This window comes from Salvia splendens, chromosome 14 (assembly GCF_004379255.2).
Source record: "Salvia splendens isolate huo1 chromosome 14, SspV2, whole genome shotgun sequence".
NCBI lineage: Eukaryota > Viridiplantae > Streptophyta > Magnoliopsida > Lamiales > Lamiaceae > Salvia > Salvia splendens.
In genome coordinates, this window is record NC_056045.1 from 18,917,043 (window position 1) to 18,939,913 (window position 22,871).

Here is a 22,871-nt window from a genome sequence, read left to right on the forward strand (position 1 = left end):
GGAGTCGAGTGTGTCCAATGACAAAAACACTGTAGTTCTCTTGAGTTCCTGGACCCAGTGATCCAGTGGATTTAAGGAGCGTTGTGTCTGGACCGAGCTTTGCATTAATTTTCATATGTGCACACTTGCTTACTCCTGAGTCTAGTCATTCGACATTAGAGTCGAGCGAGAGGACAAGACCACTTCAAATGGCGCCGTTGCCGGGGACTATGGCGTTATCTACTTGATTTTGTTTCTATGACACTGTAAATAGCTTTCGGCTTTCTTTAATTTTCTGTTTTTGATCGTTTTCTTTTGTCTAGGCATGACTTCTTATCCAAGGTGGTCTCCAAGGTTGAAAAAAAATCAAGGGCTGAAGTGGAGAAGGAAAGCTCTCCTAATACATGTGGCTGAAAGAATGGCAGTGGGGGCAGGGAGTTTTCTTGTTGTTTCAATTTTATGATTATTGGTTGCATATATAATCCTTGGATAATTTAGAAGCTCATTTTGTAAATACTTTTAGTTGAGTTTTAATTTTTGTGAATAGTTTTCTAAAAAAAATTTCAAAAACATTTTAAAAAATCAGAAAATTACAAAAGGATTTTATGTTTTAAAGAAAAAAAAAATTAAAAAATAAAAATAAAAAAATTTAAAAAATAGTTTTTAGGGATAATTCGGAGTTGTGCATAGTGGAAGAAATTCCACTATGCATGCACCTTATTATTGCCTAGGTCAGTTTGCTAAGTACTCTTTGGGAATCTGCTGGGTCAGGTAGATAGGAAGAAATTTGAAAATTTTTGGACTGAACCAGTATACTCCCAAGAATACTTGAGCAAAAGTTGTACATAGTGTGAATATGTTTTTTCTGAAATTCCTTATTAAAATCCAAACAAAGAAAAAATTTAATCCCAAAAATATTTTCGAAATTCTAAGTAAATCTGGGAAAGAAGTTTATAAATGAAAAAAATTTGGATCTTACATCCACTTGACCAGTTTGCTTAAGAATTTCAAGTTTTAGTTTCGTAGGTCAGAAAGAGAGTACAAGGGACCTCCAAGGAATTCCAAGGATGAAACTCCCAATTCAGAAAATAAGGAAGACGACTGCCTGACCCAGCAGAATGGCAAGTCAGAAACAGGGAAAACAGTTGATTCTGCTCAACAGGGGGTGGCCAAACCTGCTCTACAAACTCCAGAACTATCAATGTTGATGTACCAGCAAGAGAGGACTAACCCCCATGACCAGCAAGAGGACCAAGAAGGCAAGCACCCCAGCACCCCCAGGAAGGCTGACTCTCAAAGGAGCCAGGGTCTGAATTGATCCACCACCCCCAGTAACCAAGTAATTTTTTTTTTTTTTAGTTTTTAGTTTTCTTTAGTGAGCATACTAAGTTGTTGTTTTTGTGCCTTCTCCCACTTAGGCCTTGGCTTGGCCTAAGTGTGAGAAGTTTGTATGCCTAGTATGTTGTGTTTCTTGTGTTTTTCTTGCGTATCTTCTTACACTTAGCCCATTGCTTGGCCTAAGTGTGAGAAGATTGTTTTGCTTTTGTTCGTTGTGTTTTTGTCTTCTTACACTTAGCTCAATTCTTGGTCTAAGTGTGAGAAGTGTGTGTCTTGTTGTTTTTCTATTTTTTTTTGTTTTGTTTTGTCGCCACTAATTGGCTTGCTTTCCACTTCATAAGGATTGCTTGGGGACAAGCATAAATGAAGTGGGAGGGGGGAAGCAGTTAGTGCAGTTAGTGTCTTGTACATATTCTGTTAGGTCTAGGAGTTTGCAGATGTTTTTTTTAGGTTATGTGTTTGCTTAACTGGTATAATAGATAGCAAAAGCCCCTTAGGGAGAGTAATTGAAGAGAAAATACATGCTAATTTGTTAATCCTTTTCTCTTAATAAATCAAAGTCAGTTGGATGAAGTAAGAATGATAGAAAATGCCTAAATTTTAAGCTTACTGTGAAGCCCCTCTATAAGAGTGAGTTATAAGCCTAAACACTTTGAGCTAACAAAAAAAGGGGGACCGCCACTGAATGCTTAGGGATAAGAGTCTGACGGAGAAAAAAAAAGGTTTCTGGAGGTATAAGGTGGACGAAGTCCAGGAAAAGGAGGTATAAGCTGGACGAAGTCCAGGAAATGGAGGTATAAGCTGGACGAAGTCCAGGGGAGAAATAAACTAAAAATTCGGAGGTATAAGCTGGACGAAGTCCAGGGGGAAATATATATATATATATAAAAGGGGGAATAGAAGAAGAAAAAAAAGAAATCTAAGGGCAGGAAGCAATAGTAACCTGACCTAGGATTTAAAAGGAAAAAGGGGACTGTAGAAAGGAGAAACTCTCATAACCCGAAGCATCAGTGGTGTCATTGACTTAAGAGTGAATCGATCTTAACATCCCTGGTGAGGAATGAGTGATCAAGTGAATCCAACAGAAGGTAAAATTTAAGGCTATCTTGACGAACTGACAGCTTGACTAGATAGAAGAAGGGAGGGGGAAGAATCAGAGGCTGTAAATGCTTGGATTGACCTTAAACTTGTGGGGATGGCTGCTAGGAAAAATACCAGCTTATGCGTTTATGTGTTTTTGTGTTTTTTTGTTTTTCTTTGTCATGTTGTTTTTCGTATGAGTGTTCGTGTCTGTTTTCTGTGTCCAAGTTTTCCTAGGTCTAGGAGTCTTAGTTTGGTTTTCTTTTCTTAGGGTCGGTTAAAAGGGGAACATGCATTGAAACTTGCCTTATTTCTTTTTCTTGTCTTTCATGCTTGAGGACAAGCATGGTTTAAGTGTGAGCAGTTTGATAAGGCTCGTTTCATGCATTGTTTTTTGGGTGATATTACATGCTTTTTTAGGGAGATAATGCGCAAATTTGAGATTAAGTGTGCAGATATTTGCTGGGTCAAGTAGATGCTGCTAATTGACCGAGAATATGCAAAATGAGCAGAAAAGAAGTAAAAAGTGTCAAACATCCGCTAGGTCAAGGAGAATTATCAGGAGAGCAGGTGTGTGAAAAATCTGCCGGACCCAGGAACGCACACAAATTACCCGGGGCGGGGAAAATGGAGCAGAGCAGATTTAAAAGATCCTATTTTAAGGGTACAAACGTCAAATCATGAAGAGCATACCCTAGGGATTCGAGCTTGAAGCCTCCCTATATAAAGGGACCAACATGAATGAAGAAAAGGAGCGCTTAACGCTATGGTAGTTTAGGTAGGGAGCTCTCGGTAGCGCTTAACGCTACCGTTCTCGTAGTTTAGGTAGGAAACTCTCAAAGGCGCTTAACGCCACTGCTCTCTTAGCTTAGTTTAGTTTGGTTGCTGATTTCATAGCTTAGTCCAATGGTTTCGACGATGGAATTGACGACTCCGACGTTGGATCCTTGCTTTCTTTACCGTTTTTGAGATGATGTAGTTGGATCTCGAGTTTCATCGGAGGAATTGACGACTCCACCTTTGGATCTCGACCTATTTCTGGTTTTATGAAGCTTTGGTGTTTATTTTATTGTTGATGATGCTCTTTACTTATGTTTCTTGGATGCTTTTCGCAATTGGTGGCTTAGATGTTTAGATCCATGATGTTTACATGATTTCCAGTAGTTTAGAGGTTGAGATCTAGTTATTCACGTGCTCAATTTCTGAGATTTGTTAGTTTAGGTGATGCATGCAAGGTTGATCTGTGTTTATTCCGCTTTCTGCTAGACCCAGTAGCTTAGATCTGTTAGTTTAAGCTTTAATTCCATGTTTAATTTTAGATCTGAGATTGCTCTGTTTTCATGGTGTTCAATGCTCTGTTTTCACTCTGTTTTTAGCTTAGTTACATGAAGAAGATGAAGTTTGTTGGTAGTTAGAATCAGATCTACTTTAGTTTGTTAGTTGCAGCTTTCTTGTCAGTAGCTATTAAGGGAAATCTGTTCTGCTGCTTTTCTTACGATCTGTTGTCTGGCTGTTTTAGGAAACTTATTTGCTTGACCCAGGAAACTTATTTGCTTGACCCAGGAAATTTGGTGAATGAACTAGAGTTAATTTTCTGTTTCAAATCATGATTGCAATTACATTTGAAGCACATTCAGTTCTCTGGATCTAGTAGATAGAATAGATTAGGTTTAATTTCCCAGGTCTAGGAGTTAAAACTCAACCCTCTCGTTGCGTGGCAGCAGCCGATCACTTTTCTGAATGTGTCGTAGAAACAATCTCGAGTAGGTCCCTAGTCTCAGTGGTTCGACCCCGCTCTTGCCGCTTATACTTCGTAATATTTGTTGCATTAGTGGGAAAATTATAAATCTTGTTGAAAGGAGGAACACGTGCACACGACACACGTGCAAAAATCCTCTCTTCAGTGGGGCGAACGCTACTGCGAATGCTCAGGTTCCTCCTAAAAACAAGCGCAAACGCAAAGTCCTGGAGGATGATAGCGGCATAGTTGAATTACTGAGAACGTTGCACTCCGAGACCAGCGCTCGTTTGGAGACCTTGGCATTACGCATAGGGTACGAGATGGATTTGGGTAAAGCGAGGGCGGAAATCTTTGGTCATTTGGGAAACATACCAGAGCTGACCGAGAATGAGAGGTACAATCTGTGTGACATTATTGGTAAGGAGAACTCCCGGCTAGAGATCTTCAGAGGACTCCCTGATGCTTCGAAGGTCGGATATGCGAAGCGTGTCTTGGAGAAAGAAGGTCGCACCTAGCTGGCTGTGCACATCGGCTATTTTTTGTCTTATGAAAAATATGCTCTTTTGGATAATTTCATCGCTTCTTAGCCGATGGTGTAGTATGGTAATCGTTTTGTAGTTGGGAATGTAATTATGGGCGACGTTAAGAGCTCTAAAAACTAATCGTTCGTGATGACTTATGCATATCTAGTTTGATTAACTTGCATTTTCGTATTTGGTCCCTATTTAACTGATGTGAACGATATGTTGGCCATCTCACTTTCCCCATTAAAGAACTCCAGATTGAAGGTGGGTAATACACTGACTCATGAATTGAAAATAATAAAAGTACACTAACAAAAAGTTGATACACTCGTCGACTTGTATATAAATTCAAAACAATTAATTGTTCTAATATAATAGAATTATATTGTTTAAAAAATGTGTCCAAAATATTTAAAATAACAATTCAAGTGTTCAACTATTTAAAAAAGCCCAAAACAATAAAACTTCATCACAATCAAATCTTGTTCATAGCATTCAAATTAATAAAACTTCAACATTCAAATCTAAAACAATTTATGAAGTCATGATCAACAACATTATCTTCATTTCTTGCAACCTCGTTGTCTTCATTTCTCAAAATTCCACAAAATATCGTTGATAAAATGATACTTTTGTCTAATAATGATAGTTTTAGATTTTTTGGATGATAAATGATACTTTTGCATCATAGAATGATAGTTTGAGGGGATAAAATGATAGTTTCAAATGATAAAATGATACTTTTGTTTTAAAATGATAGTTTAGATTTTTTTGGATGATAAAATGATACTTTTGCATCATAAAATGATAGTTTGAGGGGATAAAATGATAGTTTCAAATGATAGAATGATACTTTTGTTTTAAAATGATAGTTTAGATTTTTTGGATGAAAAAATGATACTTTTGCATCATAAAATGATAGTTTGAGGTGATAAAATGATAGTTTCAAATGATAAAATGATAGTTTTGTTTTAAAATGATAGTTTAGATTTTTTGGATGATAAAACGATACTTTTGCATTATAAAATGATAGTTTGAGGGGATAAAATGATAGTTTCAAATGGTAAAATGATACTTTTGTTTAATAATGATAGTTTTAGATTTTTTGGATGGGTTGGTTAACGTCCAATCCAACCCCCTCAACCCTCTCCAATGCTAGCTATATAGATTATCGAATAGTAGTAATTATTTTATTGATGAAATTTTGAATAAGTTTACAATATTTGCAAAATTAATTTAACATTCGGCAGTATTATGAAGATCATATATCTAATTCAATTCAAAATTAAGGCCATAAGCTATTTTTCATTAATTAGTTTGTGTAGTTGTTGACCTAATAACCACTAATACGGCGTATTTAGACGTTTAACACATCACTATATTACTGTATTCCGTATTAGATTATCATTTTATAAGGTAAAAGTATCATTTTATTGAACAAAAATGTCATTTTATACACCAAAAATACATGTCATTCTACCCGGCAAAAGTATCATTCTATAGGCTGAAAGTATCATTCTATCGGGAAAAGGTATCATTTTATCAGTTTTATGTCATTTTGTCACGTTAAAGTATCATTTTATCAGCTTATATGCAATTTCTCCAGCTAAACTATTCATTTTTATAAGCTAACTGTCATTTTATCCGCTTAGATTATCATTTTATAAGGTAAAAGTATCATTTTATTAAACAAAAATATCATTTTATACACCAAAAATACCTATCATTCTATCGGCTGAAAGTATCATTCTATCGGCTGAAAGTATCATTCTATAGGCTGAAAGTATCATTCTATCGGGAAAAGGTATCATTTTATCAGTTTTATGTCATTTTGTCACGTTAAAGTATCATTTTTCAGCTTATATGCAATTTTCTCCAGCTAAACTATCATTTTTATAAGCTAACTGTCATTTTATCCGCTTAGATTATCATTTTATAAGGTAAAAGTATCATTTTATTAAACAAAAATATCATTTTATACACCAAAAATACCTATCATTCTATCGGCTGAAAGTATCATTCTATCAGCTAAAAGTATCATTCTATAGGCTGAAAGTATCATTCTATCGGGAAAAGATATCATTTTATCAGTTTTATGTCATTTTGTCACGTTAAAGTATCATTTTTCAGCTTATATGCAATTTCTCCAGCTAAACTATCATTTTTATAAGCTAACTGTCATTTTATCCGCTTAGATTATCATTTTATAAGGTAAAAGTATCATTTTATTAAACAAAAATATCATTTTATACACCAAAAATACCTATCATTCTATCGGCTGAAAGTATCATTCTATCGGCTGAAAGTATCATTCTATCGGGCAAAAGTATCATTTTATCAGTTTTATGTCATTTTGTCATGTTAAAGTATCATTTTATCAGCTTATATGCAATTTCTCCAGCTAAACTAACATTTTTATATGCTAACTGTCATTTTATCCGCTTAGATTATCATTTTATAAGGTAAAAGTATCATTTTATTAAACAAAAATATCATTTTATACACCAAAAATACCTATCATTCAATCGCTGAAAGTATCATTCTATCGGCTGAAAGTATCATTCTATAGGCTGAAAGTATCATTCTATCGGGCAAAAGTATCATTTTATCAGTTTTATGTCATTTTGTCACGTTAAAGTATCATTTATCAGCTTATATGCAATTTCTCCAGCTCAACTATCATTTTTATAAGCTAACTGTCATTTTATCCGCTTAGATTATCATTTTATAAGGTAAAAGTATCATTTTATTAAACAAAAATATCATTTTATACACCAAAAATACCTATCATTCTATCGGCTGAAAGTATCATTCTATCGGCTGAAAGTATCATTCTATAGGCTGAAAGTATCATTCTATCGGGAAAAGGTATCATTTTATCAGTTTTATGTCATTTTGTCACGTTAAAGTATCATTTTTCAGCTTATATGCAATTTCTCCAGCTAAACTATCATTTTTATAAGCTAACTGTCATTTTATTCGCTTAGATTATCATTTTATAAGGTAAAAGTATCATTTTATTAAACAAAAATGTCATTTTATACACCAAAAATACCTATCGTTCTATAGGCTGAAAGTATCATTCTACCGTCTGAAAGTATCATTCTATAGGCTGAAAGTATCATTTTATCAGTTTTATGTCATTTTATACACCAAAAATACCTATCATTCTTTGGTGAAAGGACTAAAAGAGAAATTATTTATTTAGAAATTGAATTTGATAATTTAAATTTGGTGTTGTATTCAAAATTAAATTTTATCTATTGTAGATCATGTAGGCGGCTAATATATTTGTCTAGATAAATAACAGTAGTTCAACGCAACATTAGCAAAAATAATTAGATATAAACAATCCAAATATGCTTGCTTTGAAACAAAGACTAATCCAAAAATACTAGCTCAAAAAGACATGAGTTGTTACTAATAAGTTCAGGGAAGTCAGCTATATAAAATACGGCTAATAAGTTCATGGAGTGAAGGTTGATTAAAGTTCAAACTTGAAAATAAGCTCAAATGCAAACTAGAATAGTTTCCCTAACACAATCCCCAACAATAACAACACCAAACCTATGACAACCAACACAAAGTTCATTCTAATTTCAGCTTGGCATCGGCCACAAGCTCCACATACATGACCGCTGTCAGATCTCCTTTTATTCTTATCTTCCTCCTTGTTGCGTACTGTTTTTGCAGGGCGCCAAGTTTGGTTCAAGACATAGGCTGGTAGCTTGCCGTCTCCAATCCTACTATGATAATCGTCACACCACAAGAAAGACCCCGAGTGGTTTGCATTAGTCGGACACTTGTAAAACCATCTACCGCAGTGTTGGCTTCTTTCCCGGCACACAACAACTTCATCTTCCCAACACCGCAAACACACTCGGGTATCATGTCACTGTCGGTTGTTGTCGTCGACATTAGAAGGCTGTAAAACAAGTACAAATATTATATGATCAGACTGTGTTATATTTATTTCAATTTCCTCAAAACATATCAAACAAGAAAACAAATTATATAACTCAGATTATAAATGAACCACACTGAAATACACACATTGTTCCACATAGAGTTAGCCAAATCTTCTCTCATTTGAGTCCAAGCAGCAGATGTCTCAACTTGATCAACATATTCAATTTCACCATCAGCATCTTCTACAACACCAAGTTGTGTGTCACCCGCAATTTGTTCCTCTATTGGGTCGTTGGTCATCTCACCACGAATATAATTGTGCAGTAAAAAGCAAGCCATTATCATCCGTATTTGGATCTTGATCGGATAGAAGCTAGCACTTCGCAAAATTCCCCATCTCATTTTTAGGACAGCAAAAGCTCGCTCGATAATATTACGGGCCTTGCTGTGCCTTAAATTAAACAATTCACGAGCATTTTGGGGTCTTTGGTTACCGACGCCCCATTCCTTCAAATGATAACGAACATTTTTGAACGGCGTCAAGAATCCTTCACAATTGGCGTATCCATTATCGCATAGGTAGTAATTTCCTAAGAATACCACACTGGGTTAGGATATTTATATATTTAAACAGAAAGAATAATGAATTCTGAAAAAATCAATTAGTGTCAAAGACTCTAGTGAATTTAAACCTTTGGGCACCCTCAATCCCCGGTCTCTTGTAATGGCATCCCTTAGCACTCGAGAATCGCCGGCAGATCCCTCCCACCCGGGTAGAAAATACATGAATCTCATGTTGCGGTCGCAGGCAGCAAGAGTGTTAGTTGCGATTTGCCCCTTGCGAGATCGATAGCGTGGCTTATCCGCGTTACTTACAAGGACATTTATGTAGGTCCCATCCAATGCGCCAATACAGCCCTAGGACGAATCACATATAACTATAAAAATTCCACATGAACCTCGTGACTTAAAAATGTTACCTGTATTTGGAGACTTCGTTATTTACCTTAAAATGTTTCCACCGATTATCAACACACGTATTCGTTACTGGATCAGGTTGGGGCAAAAGAATGGTATGAAGTCTGAGAACTGCTTTCAGCACAAGATGAACATAATGCGAAATTGTTTCCCCGGACCGCTTAAAATGAAACCCAGCTGGACGAATTTTCTTGTGGTGTGCTAGGATGTTTAGAAAAATAGCTACTTGTTCCTCTAGTAAGACATATCTACCATTTCGCAGCCCACCCACGTCTCTCAACAAGATACATAAACGACCAAATGCATTCCTATCCATACGTAGGTTCACAAAACAGTCTATGTCACTAATTTTAGTGAGTCTATTCATGTGTCTCACCTGTTGGGGCATCCTATCCTTGTGTGAATACCTAATTAGATTATGCCTAGTACGTCGGCCGCATCGTGGGTGTCTTTTCAGATATAAGTGCAACAGGATAAGCGTGTGCATATGTAAGAGATGCAATACACCTTCCACCATGAGGTAAACGACTTTGGAAAAATGAAATTGTCGAGCCATAACCACAGGTTGTAATACTAGCAAACAAATCAGGCTACTGCACCATAAAAGAATCCAAATAGGACATCAGAACAAGCAAAGAAATTATCATCACGGTGGTTACGAACTATAAATCACCAATTTAATCAACAACTTACTACAACAAACTCTGCAGATAATCACACATAAACAAACGAAAATTCTCATGTACAGAAATCGCAAATAAATGTCGCACTGTAAAAAAGGATCTGCGGTATAAGGAAACACACAAAATCACGCGATAATTTTTAACATCCAGATCCGAACAATTACTCCAAAAAATACATCTGAGACGTCAGCATAAAATCACAATAGGGTTGCAAAAAGATGAAATTACCTTCTACGAGCTAAATCGATTCCACTGTCACCTACAAAATACCGCCGACTACTACTAAGGATTACCAATTTCGTCTGCTACGAGGCTTTAGCTCTGGGCTGCTTCCCTAAATCCGACATAAAATAACGAGGATGAGCAATTGGGGAAAGATCCAACAAAAATGTCAAAGATTTGTTTGAAGGTAGTCGACGGAGAACGGAATTACCTTGAGCAGACTAAATCAGACCTTTGTGCATTGGCTCCCGTCTCCGGGTGGTGAGGAGTAGCACTTTCTTCCCGTTTTCAAAAAGGGGTTTTTCAATTTGAGCTGCGAAGATTTCAAATTCGATTTGAAATGGGGATGGACAATTGGGGAAAAAGGGTGTTAAACAGGCACGCCGTTCGATGTCAGTTAATAAACTGCCGAAGAAATCCCGATTCCAACCAGTCGAATATTACATGAATAGTGCGGGCCTCAGAAGTTAAAAACGGGCCATGAACAATGTTGCTCAAGTAACCAAACAATGAGTATATTGCAGATAAAGATTATAATCTAGCTAAAACCTTACAACCAAACGACTCCTTACTATAATCAAAAACACTGAAAGGCAAACTAGAGACAAAATAAATTATTATTCGTTTGCATCTAACTACTGATAGCATGCTTTCTTTTTAGAACAATCTTAGTTGTACTTACAAACTTTAAATAAACATATCAGCCACTTCAAACTTGCATGCGTACGATCCAATCTCATGCAATGTAAGAATTATTTATGATCAATTAATTGGAATATAAATGCAAGAAACAATGATTTATACTAGTAAATTAACTCGAGTTTAATAGGTCTCGATAGACGTATATATTGCATACATGGTATTAAGAGGACAAGAGAGATGCCAGAAAATATGTGAAATCTGTTATAATCATCTCGAAAGAACATTAATTGGTAACAACATATTCTAGAGAAAAAGATTGACATACAAAGTGCACTGCCTCAACAAACTTACATAAACCTAAACCTAATATCAACCATCTATATATATAAATACCCACCGTTCTTATAAAACTCAATTATTACATGCCAAGTGCATTTTAGAAAAGCTCGAAGCCAAAAATGGCGAATAAAGATCCAACGTAGAGGTTCAAAAGACCAACATAAATATACTGCAGTATAGTAGCAATTGACAAAATCAAGAGTAAAAAATAACACTGAGCCAATATCCAAGGATTGGCTAGCTAAAAGTCGCACATAACCGATCAAGTCATCAAGAGTAAAACCTAAAGAACCACCAAAACAACACCCGATACACCCAAGCACCAAAACCATCACCAAGATATAGCAATCAAGAATAGCGGAAAAACAAGAAAAACAAACATCCGGACATATCACCAAGCGACATACCTATCACCACCGGCGGATCCAGGGGGGGAAGGAGGGGGCGACCGCCCCTTTCCGGCCGTCCGACGAGCCTAAATATCTTTTATGGACAAGCCGAAAATAGCAAAATTGCCGTCTCTGTGCATAGAACAATGAGTTTTCAATAAATGGCATATTGAAGTTAGTAGCTAAATGGTTGTGTTATAGGTCTTTTAACCTAGAGGTCTAGGGATCAAACCTCATTTAAAGTATTTTTTCTTTTTTTAACCATTCTTTGTTTATCTTATCAACTCATATTACTTCTTATTACCCAATCAAATCATTAGAATAGTTTATGCATTTATATTTTTATTAGTTTACACATATTATTTTCCTATACTTACTATTTATTTTTTATTTCAATAATTTTTTGATACATTTTATATTAAAAATACTTATTTTATGTGATATTTATTAGTATATATTTTATTACTTGTACATCAAAATAAATATTTAAAATATTTACGGAGTCTACATGTGTACTATTTTACTTATAGTACTCTCTCCGTCTCATGTTACTTGCACTATTCTATTTCGACCCATCTCGAACTATTTATATATTTTTTATTTAATTACGAATTATGGTATTTAATTAGAATATTAAAGTTAATTAAGTGTTCCTCTATTAAATAATCTCCCATTATGCTTAAAATATTAATTTAATTATATTAAAAAATAATTTTAAATTTAAAATATTTTATATTTAAAATATTTTATATTTCAATTAATATATTATTTAATTTATTATTAAAAATTATATTAATTTTTAATATTTAATTCCGCCCCTCCAATATTCGGATCATAGATCCGCCACTGGTAGGGGTGTCGAAACGGGTACCCGCGGGTACCCGCACCCGATTTTGGCCGAAAAGTTAGTCCCGATACCCGTCCCGCATTTAGTCGGGTATTACCCGATACCCGAGTCGGGTATCCCGCACCCGACCCGAAACAGTTATTTTTGAAATCTTCTTTTTTTAAAATATTATTTGTATATTTTAGATGTTTTTTTAAAAATACTACTTGATGAATGTAATAGTCTCACTTGAAACTTTTTATTATTATTTAATTTTGTTGAGAATTGATATCAAGCCACGTAAAATATTAAAAAAATTACATCATGAAGAGCAAGTATTAAAATAAAAAATAAAAAATTATAAAATATCAATATATATATATATATATATATATCGGGTATTTTCGGGACTATCGGGATTACCCGGTCGGGTATCGGGATACCCGATACCCGCAAAACCCAAAATTATTATACCCGACCCCGCCCCGTTTCCCGATTCCGTCGGGTAACGGGTACCCGATACCCGGCGGGTAACGGGAAGGGTTCGGGATTACTCGTTACCCGCTACCCGTTTCGACACCCCTAGCCACTGCTATCACTTTTTTAAATCTCCATTCCAATATCTGTTAACACTCAAATCTTCTATTGATTAAGTACATGCCAAGTGCATTGGATTCAGTGATCACGAAACAAATAAATGTTAATTCAATTTAATTTTTGAGATTTACATAATCTTTTTGGTAATACTAAAGAAGTAGATTTGGGTCGAAGGAAGCAAGTGTTCCTGGACTGAGAAGCACAGCCGAACACCACGCCAGCGATGACGGCGATATGCTAAACCCGAGCGGGCTCAGAATCCCAAAACAAGCGTCCACTGATTTCTGCCTCTTCTCCTCTTCATTTTCTGAACGATGCTGTGGGTGGAGGCTGAGAGGGGGCGGCGCCACCTCCCGCAGCAGCCGGGTGGGCTGGAGCTCGACTCCACCGCCCGTCAGCTTCTGGACCACATCCTTGAACTCGACAGGTGCCACCTTGTAGATTCTTGGTGGGGCCGGTGGAAGCGGAGCGATGGGCTTCTTGGTAGGTTTACGTACCGTGTGGAGCGCCGACCGGAATGACGGCGGCCGTTTCCCACTCTGAGTTGAGGAGTTTGATGATGAGAAAGAATGCATAGCGGATAAAGAGGAATGTGAATTGTTACTTTCGTCTGATTATTTATATATATACACATATCGGGAAGAAAAAGTCGTGATGAAAAAGTCCAAGGTTTTAGAGCAGTCGTAGGAGTAGATAATTGCAAGAATTTGAAGTCAAACATTCGGGGGACACAGAGATAGGGATTATGGAGCTTGTAGTCGAATAAAACAAAAAAAATTACCCTTTCGTTTTCTAATATGTGTCTCACTCTGATCCGGTACGATTGAGTTACTTGAATATGAGGTTCATAACTAAAACTAGCAAAGGTGAAGTAAGACAATTAATAAGGGATGAATCAAAATTGAAAATTCGGACACATAATAAGATATGTTCGGTTAGCAAGATTATATTCCGAGATTAAATATGTAGTGTGTTTGGTTCATGAAATTCAATCCCACAACTCAAATCTAGATGGATAATCATAGGATAATTAGTCATAGCTAACCTGTTATTACTAAAATAATCTCACAACTCAATTCAAGATTATATCTTGATACTATTTTATCTAGGAAACCGAACATCACCATAAGAGACAGAAAGATTACATTGAAGATAGATGAGGCAAAATGTTTTATTTCGTCGCGAGTTTCGGCGTGATCTATGGAAGCTGACCTTCTGCCGTGAAACATTTTTGACCGATGAAAAATTATTGATAATATATTCATATTATTGCTTGGCTCATGCTTCGTAACAAAGAAAACAATTGTTTATAGCAACCATAAATACAGTTCAGAGGTACTGCGGTTTTATTAGATGATGATAATAATAATTCCCAACTGCCATCTTAATTGGTGAAACTATTAGTAATATGCTACGGATCCTACAGACCCACCAGTCGAGAATGATGAGAGAGTGTGAGACACAGCAGTGGCGTCGGAGGTGGAAGAAGAGATCACTCCACTGACAGAGGAGGAGCGGCAAGAACATAGGAATGATCAGCCGAAGGAAGTGATAATGCCCATTTTATGCATCGGTTTAGGGGTAAAATGTACGTTACTTGATCGGTTTTATCGCGCAAAGCAAGTGTAAAATGTGCAGGAATGCCGCTTGACCAAGGCAACAAGGTCAAACTGATCAAGCAAATACAATAGGTGAAAAATGGCCAGGAATCAGGGGAGTTGATCAAGGGGGTAATCAAGCAGTCAAGGAGGGGACCACTGGCTTCCAGAAGAAGGACATGTGAGGCAATGAGCTGGATGGTGCGCATCATTCTGTTATCAAGGACAACGTTCTAGAATGAGACACGTGCTGATATATGAGACGCAAGGACGGAGCCAAGTCATGAATCTGTTACTGAAAAGCGTCGTCATTCTAGAAGGAAAGCACGTAGCAATCAATGAGTTGCTCACTCTCAGCATGGGGGAATATTCCCTGCCAAGATCGTTATCCAGCTGGAGGTTGTGCCGAGCCTATAAATAGAGGATGTGCCACCACATTGAGGATGAGCTTTTACCTTTCCGTCTTTAGTTTTTAGTTTAGTTTAGCTCAGCTCTCTAGATAGCTTAGATAGAGAAACGTTTAGTTAAAGGGCGACCGAAGTGAGCGCTACAGAATACTATATATCTGTAGGCGTTATCTCAAGTTTCCCGCCGAGGATCTTCTCGGTTTTTACATGCTTTCGTATTTTCCGAAGTGTTAGCTTAGTTAAATTTCAAGTTGCTTTGTAGTTAAAGTTTCGAGCGTTTTACACTCCGCATGATCGATGTACTCGTTTGGATTTTAAGTATAAAATCGAAGTTGTTCTGTTTTCGTCATCATGTTTACTGTTCTAAGTAGTTAATGTTCTGAAATTAACTTGACCCAGTAGTTAAAATTCCCTTAAGCAAGTAGTTAGTTACTTTTCTGTCTAAAGTAAAATCAGTAATTAAAAACTCCCAAAGTTAAAGCGTGGCAGCAGCCAAACCCCTATTCACTACGCACACACTCAATACACTAGCTTCTCTGTGGGATCGACCCCGAACTTGCTGCTTTACTGTTAAAGTAGTGCAAAATTGGGAGTTTATAAATTACATTGGTTGTGCCCGAGAGCGAGAGCAACTTGATCAAGTGGCAATGACATTTGCTAACTGATCCATCCGGTTCAATTATCACTTCCATATAACTTGAATAAAAAATCCATAATCCCCTGGTCGCTATCCGTGTGCCCGCCAAAATGGCGCCGTTGCTGGGGAAGCATGGTGTTATTTTATGTTTGTGTGTAGCGCATAGGTGTATATAATTTTGTTTCTTTCTTTTCTCATTTGTTTTTCTTCTGTTGATGAGAAGGTACCACCGCGGCGGCCACTGAAATCACCCTCTTATATACAGAGGCACTAACGCTCATTGGAGAGTCCAGGAAGCTGGCATAGTTACCACTCATTACAGAGCCGCACTAGCCGCAGCAGCAGCCGCTGATCAACTGACCAGCGAAGAAGAAGGAGAGCAGAACGCGCAACCTAGACCACCACCACTTGAACTAACAGAAGCAGAGATGGCCCTCATCGACAACGACTCAGAAATTGGTTCCCTGCACGCACATGATGAAAATGAGCCCACCCATGCCATCGCCATTACTCTTGGGATGCGGACCATCGCAATTAAATCAGGAGTACTGGTTGTTTTATCCCATTTTTATGGCCTCTCGAAGGAGTGTCCTTACGCCTTCCTGGAGGAATTCTGCAGATACTGCAACATCCAACCTGTACCGGCTGGATCTACATCTGAAGACTATAGGCTGAAGGCTATCCCCTTAGTCTTGAAGGGTGATGCTAGAGTATGGCTGTCGAGACTGCCAGAAGGGTCCATCAGAACATGGGCTGAGTTCCGACTGATTTTCCTAGATCGTTTCTTCCACGAGTCGAAGACGAGTGCCCTCAAGCGGGAGATTACGGAAGCAAGACAGGAGTATGATGAGCCCCTCGGCCAGTATTGAGATCCACACGAGAGGATTGGAGACGGTTTTTATATCATCCAGCAGAAGATTCGTGCATCGTGGTATTTGTATTTTGATTTTCTTTTAACAAGCCATGTGTGACTAATTTTCTAGATTAATCCTAATTTGTTGTAGGAATTGGTTATAACTATATTTCTCCGGATGATGACATTTTTATTTCTATCAAGTTTATTCTTATAATTGTACTTGTTTTTATCTATATGATTTAGCATGCGGTGTTAGAATAAAGTAGTGGCCTTAATTTTGGTGTCTCTTTAACTCAGAATAAGGAGTAGACATAGTTAAGAAACTCTAGGATAAAGTGTTCAATAGACCAACGAGTGGAGACATTGAGACGTGTTTAGCTTATCTTAGTTGTATAATTCCGCTACAAGTGTTCAACTGCTAGTGAGCGTAAAAAAAATATGATCCTTGATTGATTAGATTGTACGAGTCTATTGAAATAGGTACAAACAATTCCGAATCAAGGTAGGAGTCTATTGAAATAGGTACAAACAATTCCGAATCAAGTTAGGAGGAGCTCTTTGTTCCTTTGGTGATCTATATGTCTTATTTTTATTGCTTTTATTTTGTTTTATTTTCTGTCCTCAGCTTAGTTCCGTTTATATCGCTTTTTACTCTTTTTTTAGAAGTTTTTCTTCCCCGTGTGTTTGACCCTATGTATTATTGCTGCCACTGTTCTCTTGTAATTTAAAAATAATATTTAAGATATTTATTGCTTGCATATGACTATAAATTCTTATATTTTATACCTTAAAATTTACAACACACGTGTTAAATTATTAAATCCATAACAAAGTAAACCAAAAGAAAAAATAAATTTGCCAGTTCAAAGATTCTATTCCTATTGATTTGCCTTTTGTAGTGTAGTAATTAGCATTCAGTAATTTTCTATATCTGATGCAGCAATAATAAATTGGGTTGGACTGTGATAGGCTGATAGCAGGTTTATCATGTGTGATAAGCACGTTTTACTTCACTGATATGAAAAAATAGATCACTATAAGCATGGATCACAAACACTCTACTTTAAGCACATTTTACTTCATTAAGTTGAAAAAACATATCACTAATAACATGCGTCACAAACACTTCACTTTAACCATGAAATACTTCACTTTAAGCACATTTACTTCACTGAAATGAAAAAACAGATCACTAATAACATGGATCACAAACACTTCACTCTAATCATGGAATACTTCACTTTAAGCATGTTTTACTTCACTATAAATGAGTGCTTAAAATAGAAAATTCACCAATAGGAAAGTGATGGGTCCAGTGAATGGGGTGGATTTGTTCTTCTCTAGCCAGTTATCATTTGCTGTGATTAGCACACTCAAAACGTAGTTGCACCAGTTGTACTGCCTCACATTGGAAATATTTCCAATATAGTCCAAAATACGTCCAAGACATTTCCCATTTGCAGTTGGTGAGATCACCACGGAGTCTAACAGAATAAGAAAAAATTTGTTAAACCATTCACCACCATCTAGATCAGTATCAAGTTGCTCCTGCAAATCAGTTGGGTTTAGTGAATCTTTGTCCTTCTTCTTAGCATTTGCAATGGTCTGTATAACATCATTTACGTCATGCTTCTTTTCCTTATTTATCCTCAGCTCCCCTCTTGGCAGTCCCAAGGTAGCATGCACATCCTCCTCAGTGATATGTAATGGTTGATCATCAATAAGTTTGATTCTGGAGCAGTTGTCTTGACTAAAATTTTCAAGAAGTGAAAATGCCATTTCGGCAAGAATACTTCTGATCTTCAAATGAACAAGCTGCCCAAACCCCATCTCTTCCAGAGCAGCTAGTCGTTTCGAGTTCTTTTTCTCGATGGCATCAACAAGATTTTTCACCCCTATCTTGACAACCAGTTTAGGTCTTCTGATTTTAATCTCTTCATAAGACACCATTTTTCTCTTTCCTTTAGCCTTACTCTGTTTCTTTTTAGCAGGTTGTTCTTCATCTTCATTGTTTTGTGACCTCACACGCTTTGAGGCTGGGAGACATAATACAAAAAAATTGGTCAAATTCATGAATACACACTTAACATAGTTTAAAATTATACAAATGACTGTACCTTATACATAATATATTTCACTAAGATACTAAATAATTAAATAACTCACTCTTTGGCTTTTGTTATTGCGGTCTATCATGTATATTCTTCGACCTCATTTCAGTAGAAGCTGTAGTAACTTGTTCTTGAGGTCTATCCTCCCGATTCTTCGACCTCCTTTGGCAACAACAGCTTCATTTGTTGAATCTCTATCACGAATTGGTTTTGCATTTGTTCTATAGAAAATACTTAAAATTAGAAGATTCTTTCTTTTCATATGCATATAGAATCTTAACACTGTAATTATTGCATGGAACCTTTGAGTTTGTTGACTGGTATAAGCTGGGCTTTCATTGCTGCCAATGTTTTTTCCACTGAAATATCAAACATCAATAAAGGCACCATCATGCATCATAATATTTCACTCTAACTATGTAATACATCACTCTAATTATGTTTTTACTTCACTGAGATGAAAAACAAATCACTAATAAAATGCATCACAAACACTTCACTCTAACCATAGAATACATCACCCTAAGCATGTTTTTACTTCACTGAGATGAAAAAATAGATCACTATAAGCATGGATCACAAACACTTCACTCTAACCTTGGAACACATCACTCTGAGCATGTTTTTACTTCATTGAGTTGAAAAAACAGTGCACTATAAGCAAGGATCACAAACACTTCACTCTAACCATGGAATACTTCACTATAAGCATGTTTTTACTACACTGGGATGAATAAACAGATCTCTATAAGCATGGATCACAAACACTTTACTCTAACCATGAAATACTTCACTATAAGCATGTTTTTACTTTACTGAGATGAAAAAACAATGCACTATAAGCAAGGATTACGAACACTTCACTCTAACCATAGAATACTTCACTAAGATGAAAAAGCTGTGCACTATAAGCAAGGACCACAAACAATTTACTCTAACCATGGAATAATTCACTATAAGCATGTTTTTACTTTACTGAGATGAAAAAACTGTGCACTATAAGCATGGATCACGAACACTTCACTCTAAGCATGTTTTTACTTCAATGAGATGAAAAAACAGATCACTATAAACATGCATCACTAAAAACTTCACTCTAACCTTGGAATACTTCACTCTAAGCATGTTTTTACTCCACTAAATTGAAAAAACAGAGCAATATAAGGTAAGAATTACACATTATTGGTGTCTTTGGTTGCATTTTTTTTTCTGTCGATCAAAACCTACATAAAAAAGAGAAGTAAATAACTGTACATAATAAAATATAGCAGATGTTCTTTGGAAGGCCTCGAGAATGGGCTCGAATAGAGTATAGATCAAGTTATATGGAAGATAACCGAACCGGTTGGATCAGTTAGCAAATGTCGTTGCTACTTGATCAATGCAATCTCGCTCTCACTTGTTTCCTACCAAAGTAATTTATAAACTCCCAATCTCGCACTACTTTAACAGTAAAGCGGCAAGTTCAGGGTCGATCCCACAGAGAAGCTAGTGTATCAAGTGTGTGAGTAGTGATTAGGGGGTTGGCTGCTGCCACGCTTTAACTTTGAGAGTTTTTATCAACTGATTTTAACTTAGACAGAAAAGTAACTAACTACTTGCTCAAGGGAAATTTAACTACTGGGTCAAGTGAATTTCAGACTGGAATGAAAATTAACTACTTAGAACAGTAAGTATAATGGTGAAAATGAAAGCAACTTTGATTAAAACTAAAACTCAGAACAATACAACGTGAAATTTAAACTAAGTTAACACTTCGGAACTACGAAAGCATGTAAACCGAGGAGATCTTCGGCGGGAAACTTAAGAATACGCCGACAGATATCAAGTATTCTGCATCGCTTCTTCAATCACCCTTTCTAACTAAGCATTACTTTATCTAAGCTATCTAAAGAACTGAACTAACTAGAGAGCTAAACTAAACTAAACTAAAGACGGAAAGTAAAGGATCACATTCTTTTAATGTGGTGACACATCCTCTATTTATAGGCTCGGCACGACCTCCAGCTGGATAACGATCTTGGCAGGGAATATTCGCTCATGCTGAGAGTGAGCGACTCGTTGATTGCTACGTGTTTCCTTCTAGAATGACGACGCTTTTATGTAACAGATTCATGACTCAGCTCCGTCCTTGCGTCTCATATAGCAACACGTGTCCCTTTCTAGAACGTTGTCCTTGATAACATAATTATGTGCACCATCCAGTTCATTGCCTCGCATGTCCTTCTTCTGGAAGCCTGTGGCCCCCCTCCTTGACTGCTTGGTTACTCCCCTTGATCAACTCCCCCGATTTCTGGCCTCTTTTCGCCTATTGTACTTGCTTGATCAGTTTGGCCTTGTTGTCTTGGTCAAGCGGCATTCCTGCACATTTAACACTTGCTTTGCGCGATAAACCGATCAAGTAGCGTACATTTTACCCCTAAACCGATGCATGAAATGAGCCTTATCAAACTGCTCACACTTAAAACATACTTGTCTCCAAGTATAAAGAAAAAGAAAGAAAAAGATAAGGCAAATTTCAGGCATGGTTTACTCATTTAAAGAAAGTAAAAGAAGATGAAAAAGAAAACAGGACTCAAAATAAAAACACATATTCACATAGATACATTAGATCGAATAAATTTCCAACAATCATACCCGAGGTCGAGGTCAATCCATTTGCCAGCAGCTTATGTTTCTTCCTTTTCGCTTTTACTTGATCAAGGTGTCAGTTCGTCAAGATTGCTCAATTTAAAAACTACTGTTGGATTCGCTCAGTCACTCATTTCTCACCAGAGATGTTAGGACCGTTCACTCGGTATTGCCATAAATTTAATACCTCGAATCGGATTGCACAATATAATTCCTTAAGGTCTTTGTTTCGGGTTGTAATGGGGCTCAAGTGTAGTAGTGTATCAAGGTAGGGTCCTAGGGGTTCTAAGTTTAAAAATATAAACTGTAAAAAGGAAAAACACATGAGTCAAGGGACCAAAGATTTGAACTTTTTATTTTGCCACTAGATACCTCACTTGGTCAAATGACGACTTCTAGTATTGAATTTTTGGCTTATTTTTCTAACTTTCGACTTATCGGGTCAGGTTACAACTTTTCCTGCCCTCTTTTTCTCAAACTTTTCTCGATAACAACATTTTTTTTCTTTTTTTTGACTTGATATTTGACTTGATCAACCTGATTGACTAACTCGCTCAACCCGGCTACCCTTTTATTTTTACTTTCTATCGTACTACCCCTTACTTCTCTTGACCTCTTTTCCTCACGTGTTTGTAAAAGAAAAAGAAAAAGTGTATGGATATGGGTTCTGGTTTCAAAAGAAAGGGTCAAAGTGTATGGGCTCAACTTGGTTAACTAATGGGTGCCTTGCTTGACGAGCGGGTTCGTGGAGCGAAAGAAGAAGAGGCTCAAATTGGTTAAGTCCTAATGCCTTTAGTCCTTACTACTTGTGCAATTTTCATCTAAATATTAAAATTCAGCCTCTTGTAAAAATAATTTTATTTTGTAAAAATAGTAGAAAGTGTTCTACTTTGGTTTATAACTCATATATAGATGGGCTTCACAGTAAGTTTAAAAATTGAGCATTTCCATCATACTTACGTAGTTCAAACTGATCAAGTTTTTTGCAATCAAGTTTCTACATGTAAACATACTGATTTTTTTCTCTAATTCTTCCCAAAGTAATCAAGTCATTCACTTATCCAATTTCATGCATATTGCCTATTTATTACTAACTGAAATTTTGAATTTTCAAAATTTTGACATATATGACTTTTATTTTCTAGAACTAACCCACCCCCCTCCCACTGCATATGAACTCGTCCTCGAGGGAATGGATGCAGTGGAAAAAGGGTTAGGTACATGCAATGACACAGTAGAAAAAAAACAAGGAAAACTTCTCACACTTAGACAGACACTAGGCTAAGTGTGAGGCAGTGCCAAAAATCAAACATGTCGATAAACACAAAAAAACAATAACCAAAACACAAGGGCAAATATAAACCAACAAAAACATGCATAACTT

At 36.5% G+C, this 22,871-nt stretch overlaps 2 protein-coding genes and 1 long non-coding RNA gene across 3 annotated transcripts; all 3 read right to left on the reverse strand.

Annotated features, from left to right (window-relative positions):
* Positions 1-8,554: 8,554 nt before the first annotated feature.
* LOC121764290 (putative nuclease HARBI1) lies at positions 8,555-9,865 on the reverse strand. Its single transcript, XM_042160337.1, has 4 exons — positions 9,578-9,865; positions 9,264-9,489; positions 8,716-9,161; positions 8,555-8,587 (listed from the first exon to the last, which is right to left on the reverse strand). The coding sequence occupies exons 1-4, from the start codon at positions 9,863-9,865 to the stop codon at positions 8,555-8,557; spliced, it is 993 nt and encodes a 330-aa protein (XP_042016271.1).
* Positions 9,866-10,340: 475 nt separating this feature from the next.
* LOC121763917 lies at positions 10,341-10,823 on the reverse strand. The gene is made up of 2 exons (XR_006042521.1): positions 10,666-10,823; positions 10,341-10,566 (listed from the first exon to the last, which is right to left on the reverse strand). It is a non-coding gene; the product is annotated as an uncharacterized LOC121763917 (long non-coding RNA).
* Positions 10,824-13,396: 2,573 nt separating this feature from the next.
* LOC121764291 lies at positions 13,397-13,822 on the reverse strand. Its single transcript, XM_042160338.1, has one exon. The coding sequence runs from the start codon at positions 13,820-13,822 to the stop codon at positions 13,397-13,399; it is 426 nt and encodes a 141-aa protein (XP_042016272.1).
* Between the last annotated feature and the right edge of the window lie 9,049 nt (positions 13,823-22,871).

Excerpts from the sequence above, each read along its gene's own strand:
- LOC121764290 (XM_042160337.1), bottom strand. The coding sequence starts at position 9,865 with ATGGATAGGAATGCATTTGGTCGTTTATGTATCTTGTTGAGAGACGTG. Across the intron at positions 9,490-9,577 it reads ATCGGTGGAAACATTTTAAG|GGCTGTATTGGCGCATTGGA; the intron begins GTAAATAACGAA and ends GATTCGTCCTAG. Across the intron at positions 9,162-9,263 it reads GGGATTGAGGGTGCCCAAAG|GAAATTACTACCTATGCGAT; the intron begins GTTTAAATTCAC and ends TGGTATTCTTAG.
- LOC121764291 (XM_042160338.1), bottom strand. The coding sequence starts at position 13,822 with ATGCATTCTTTCTCATCATCAAACTCCTCAACTCAGAGTGGGAAACGG.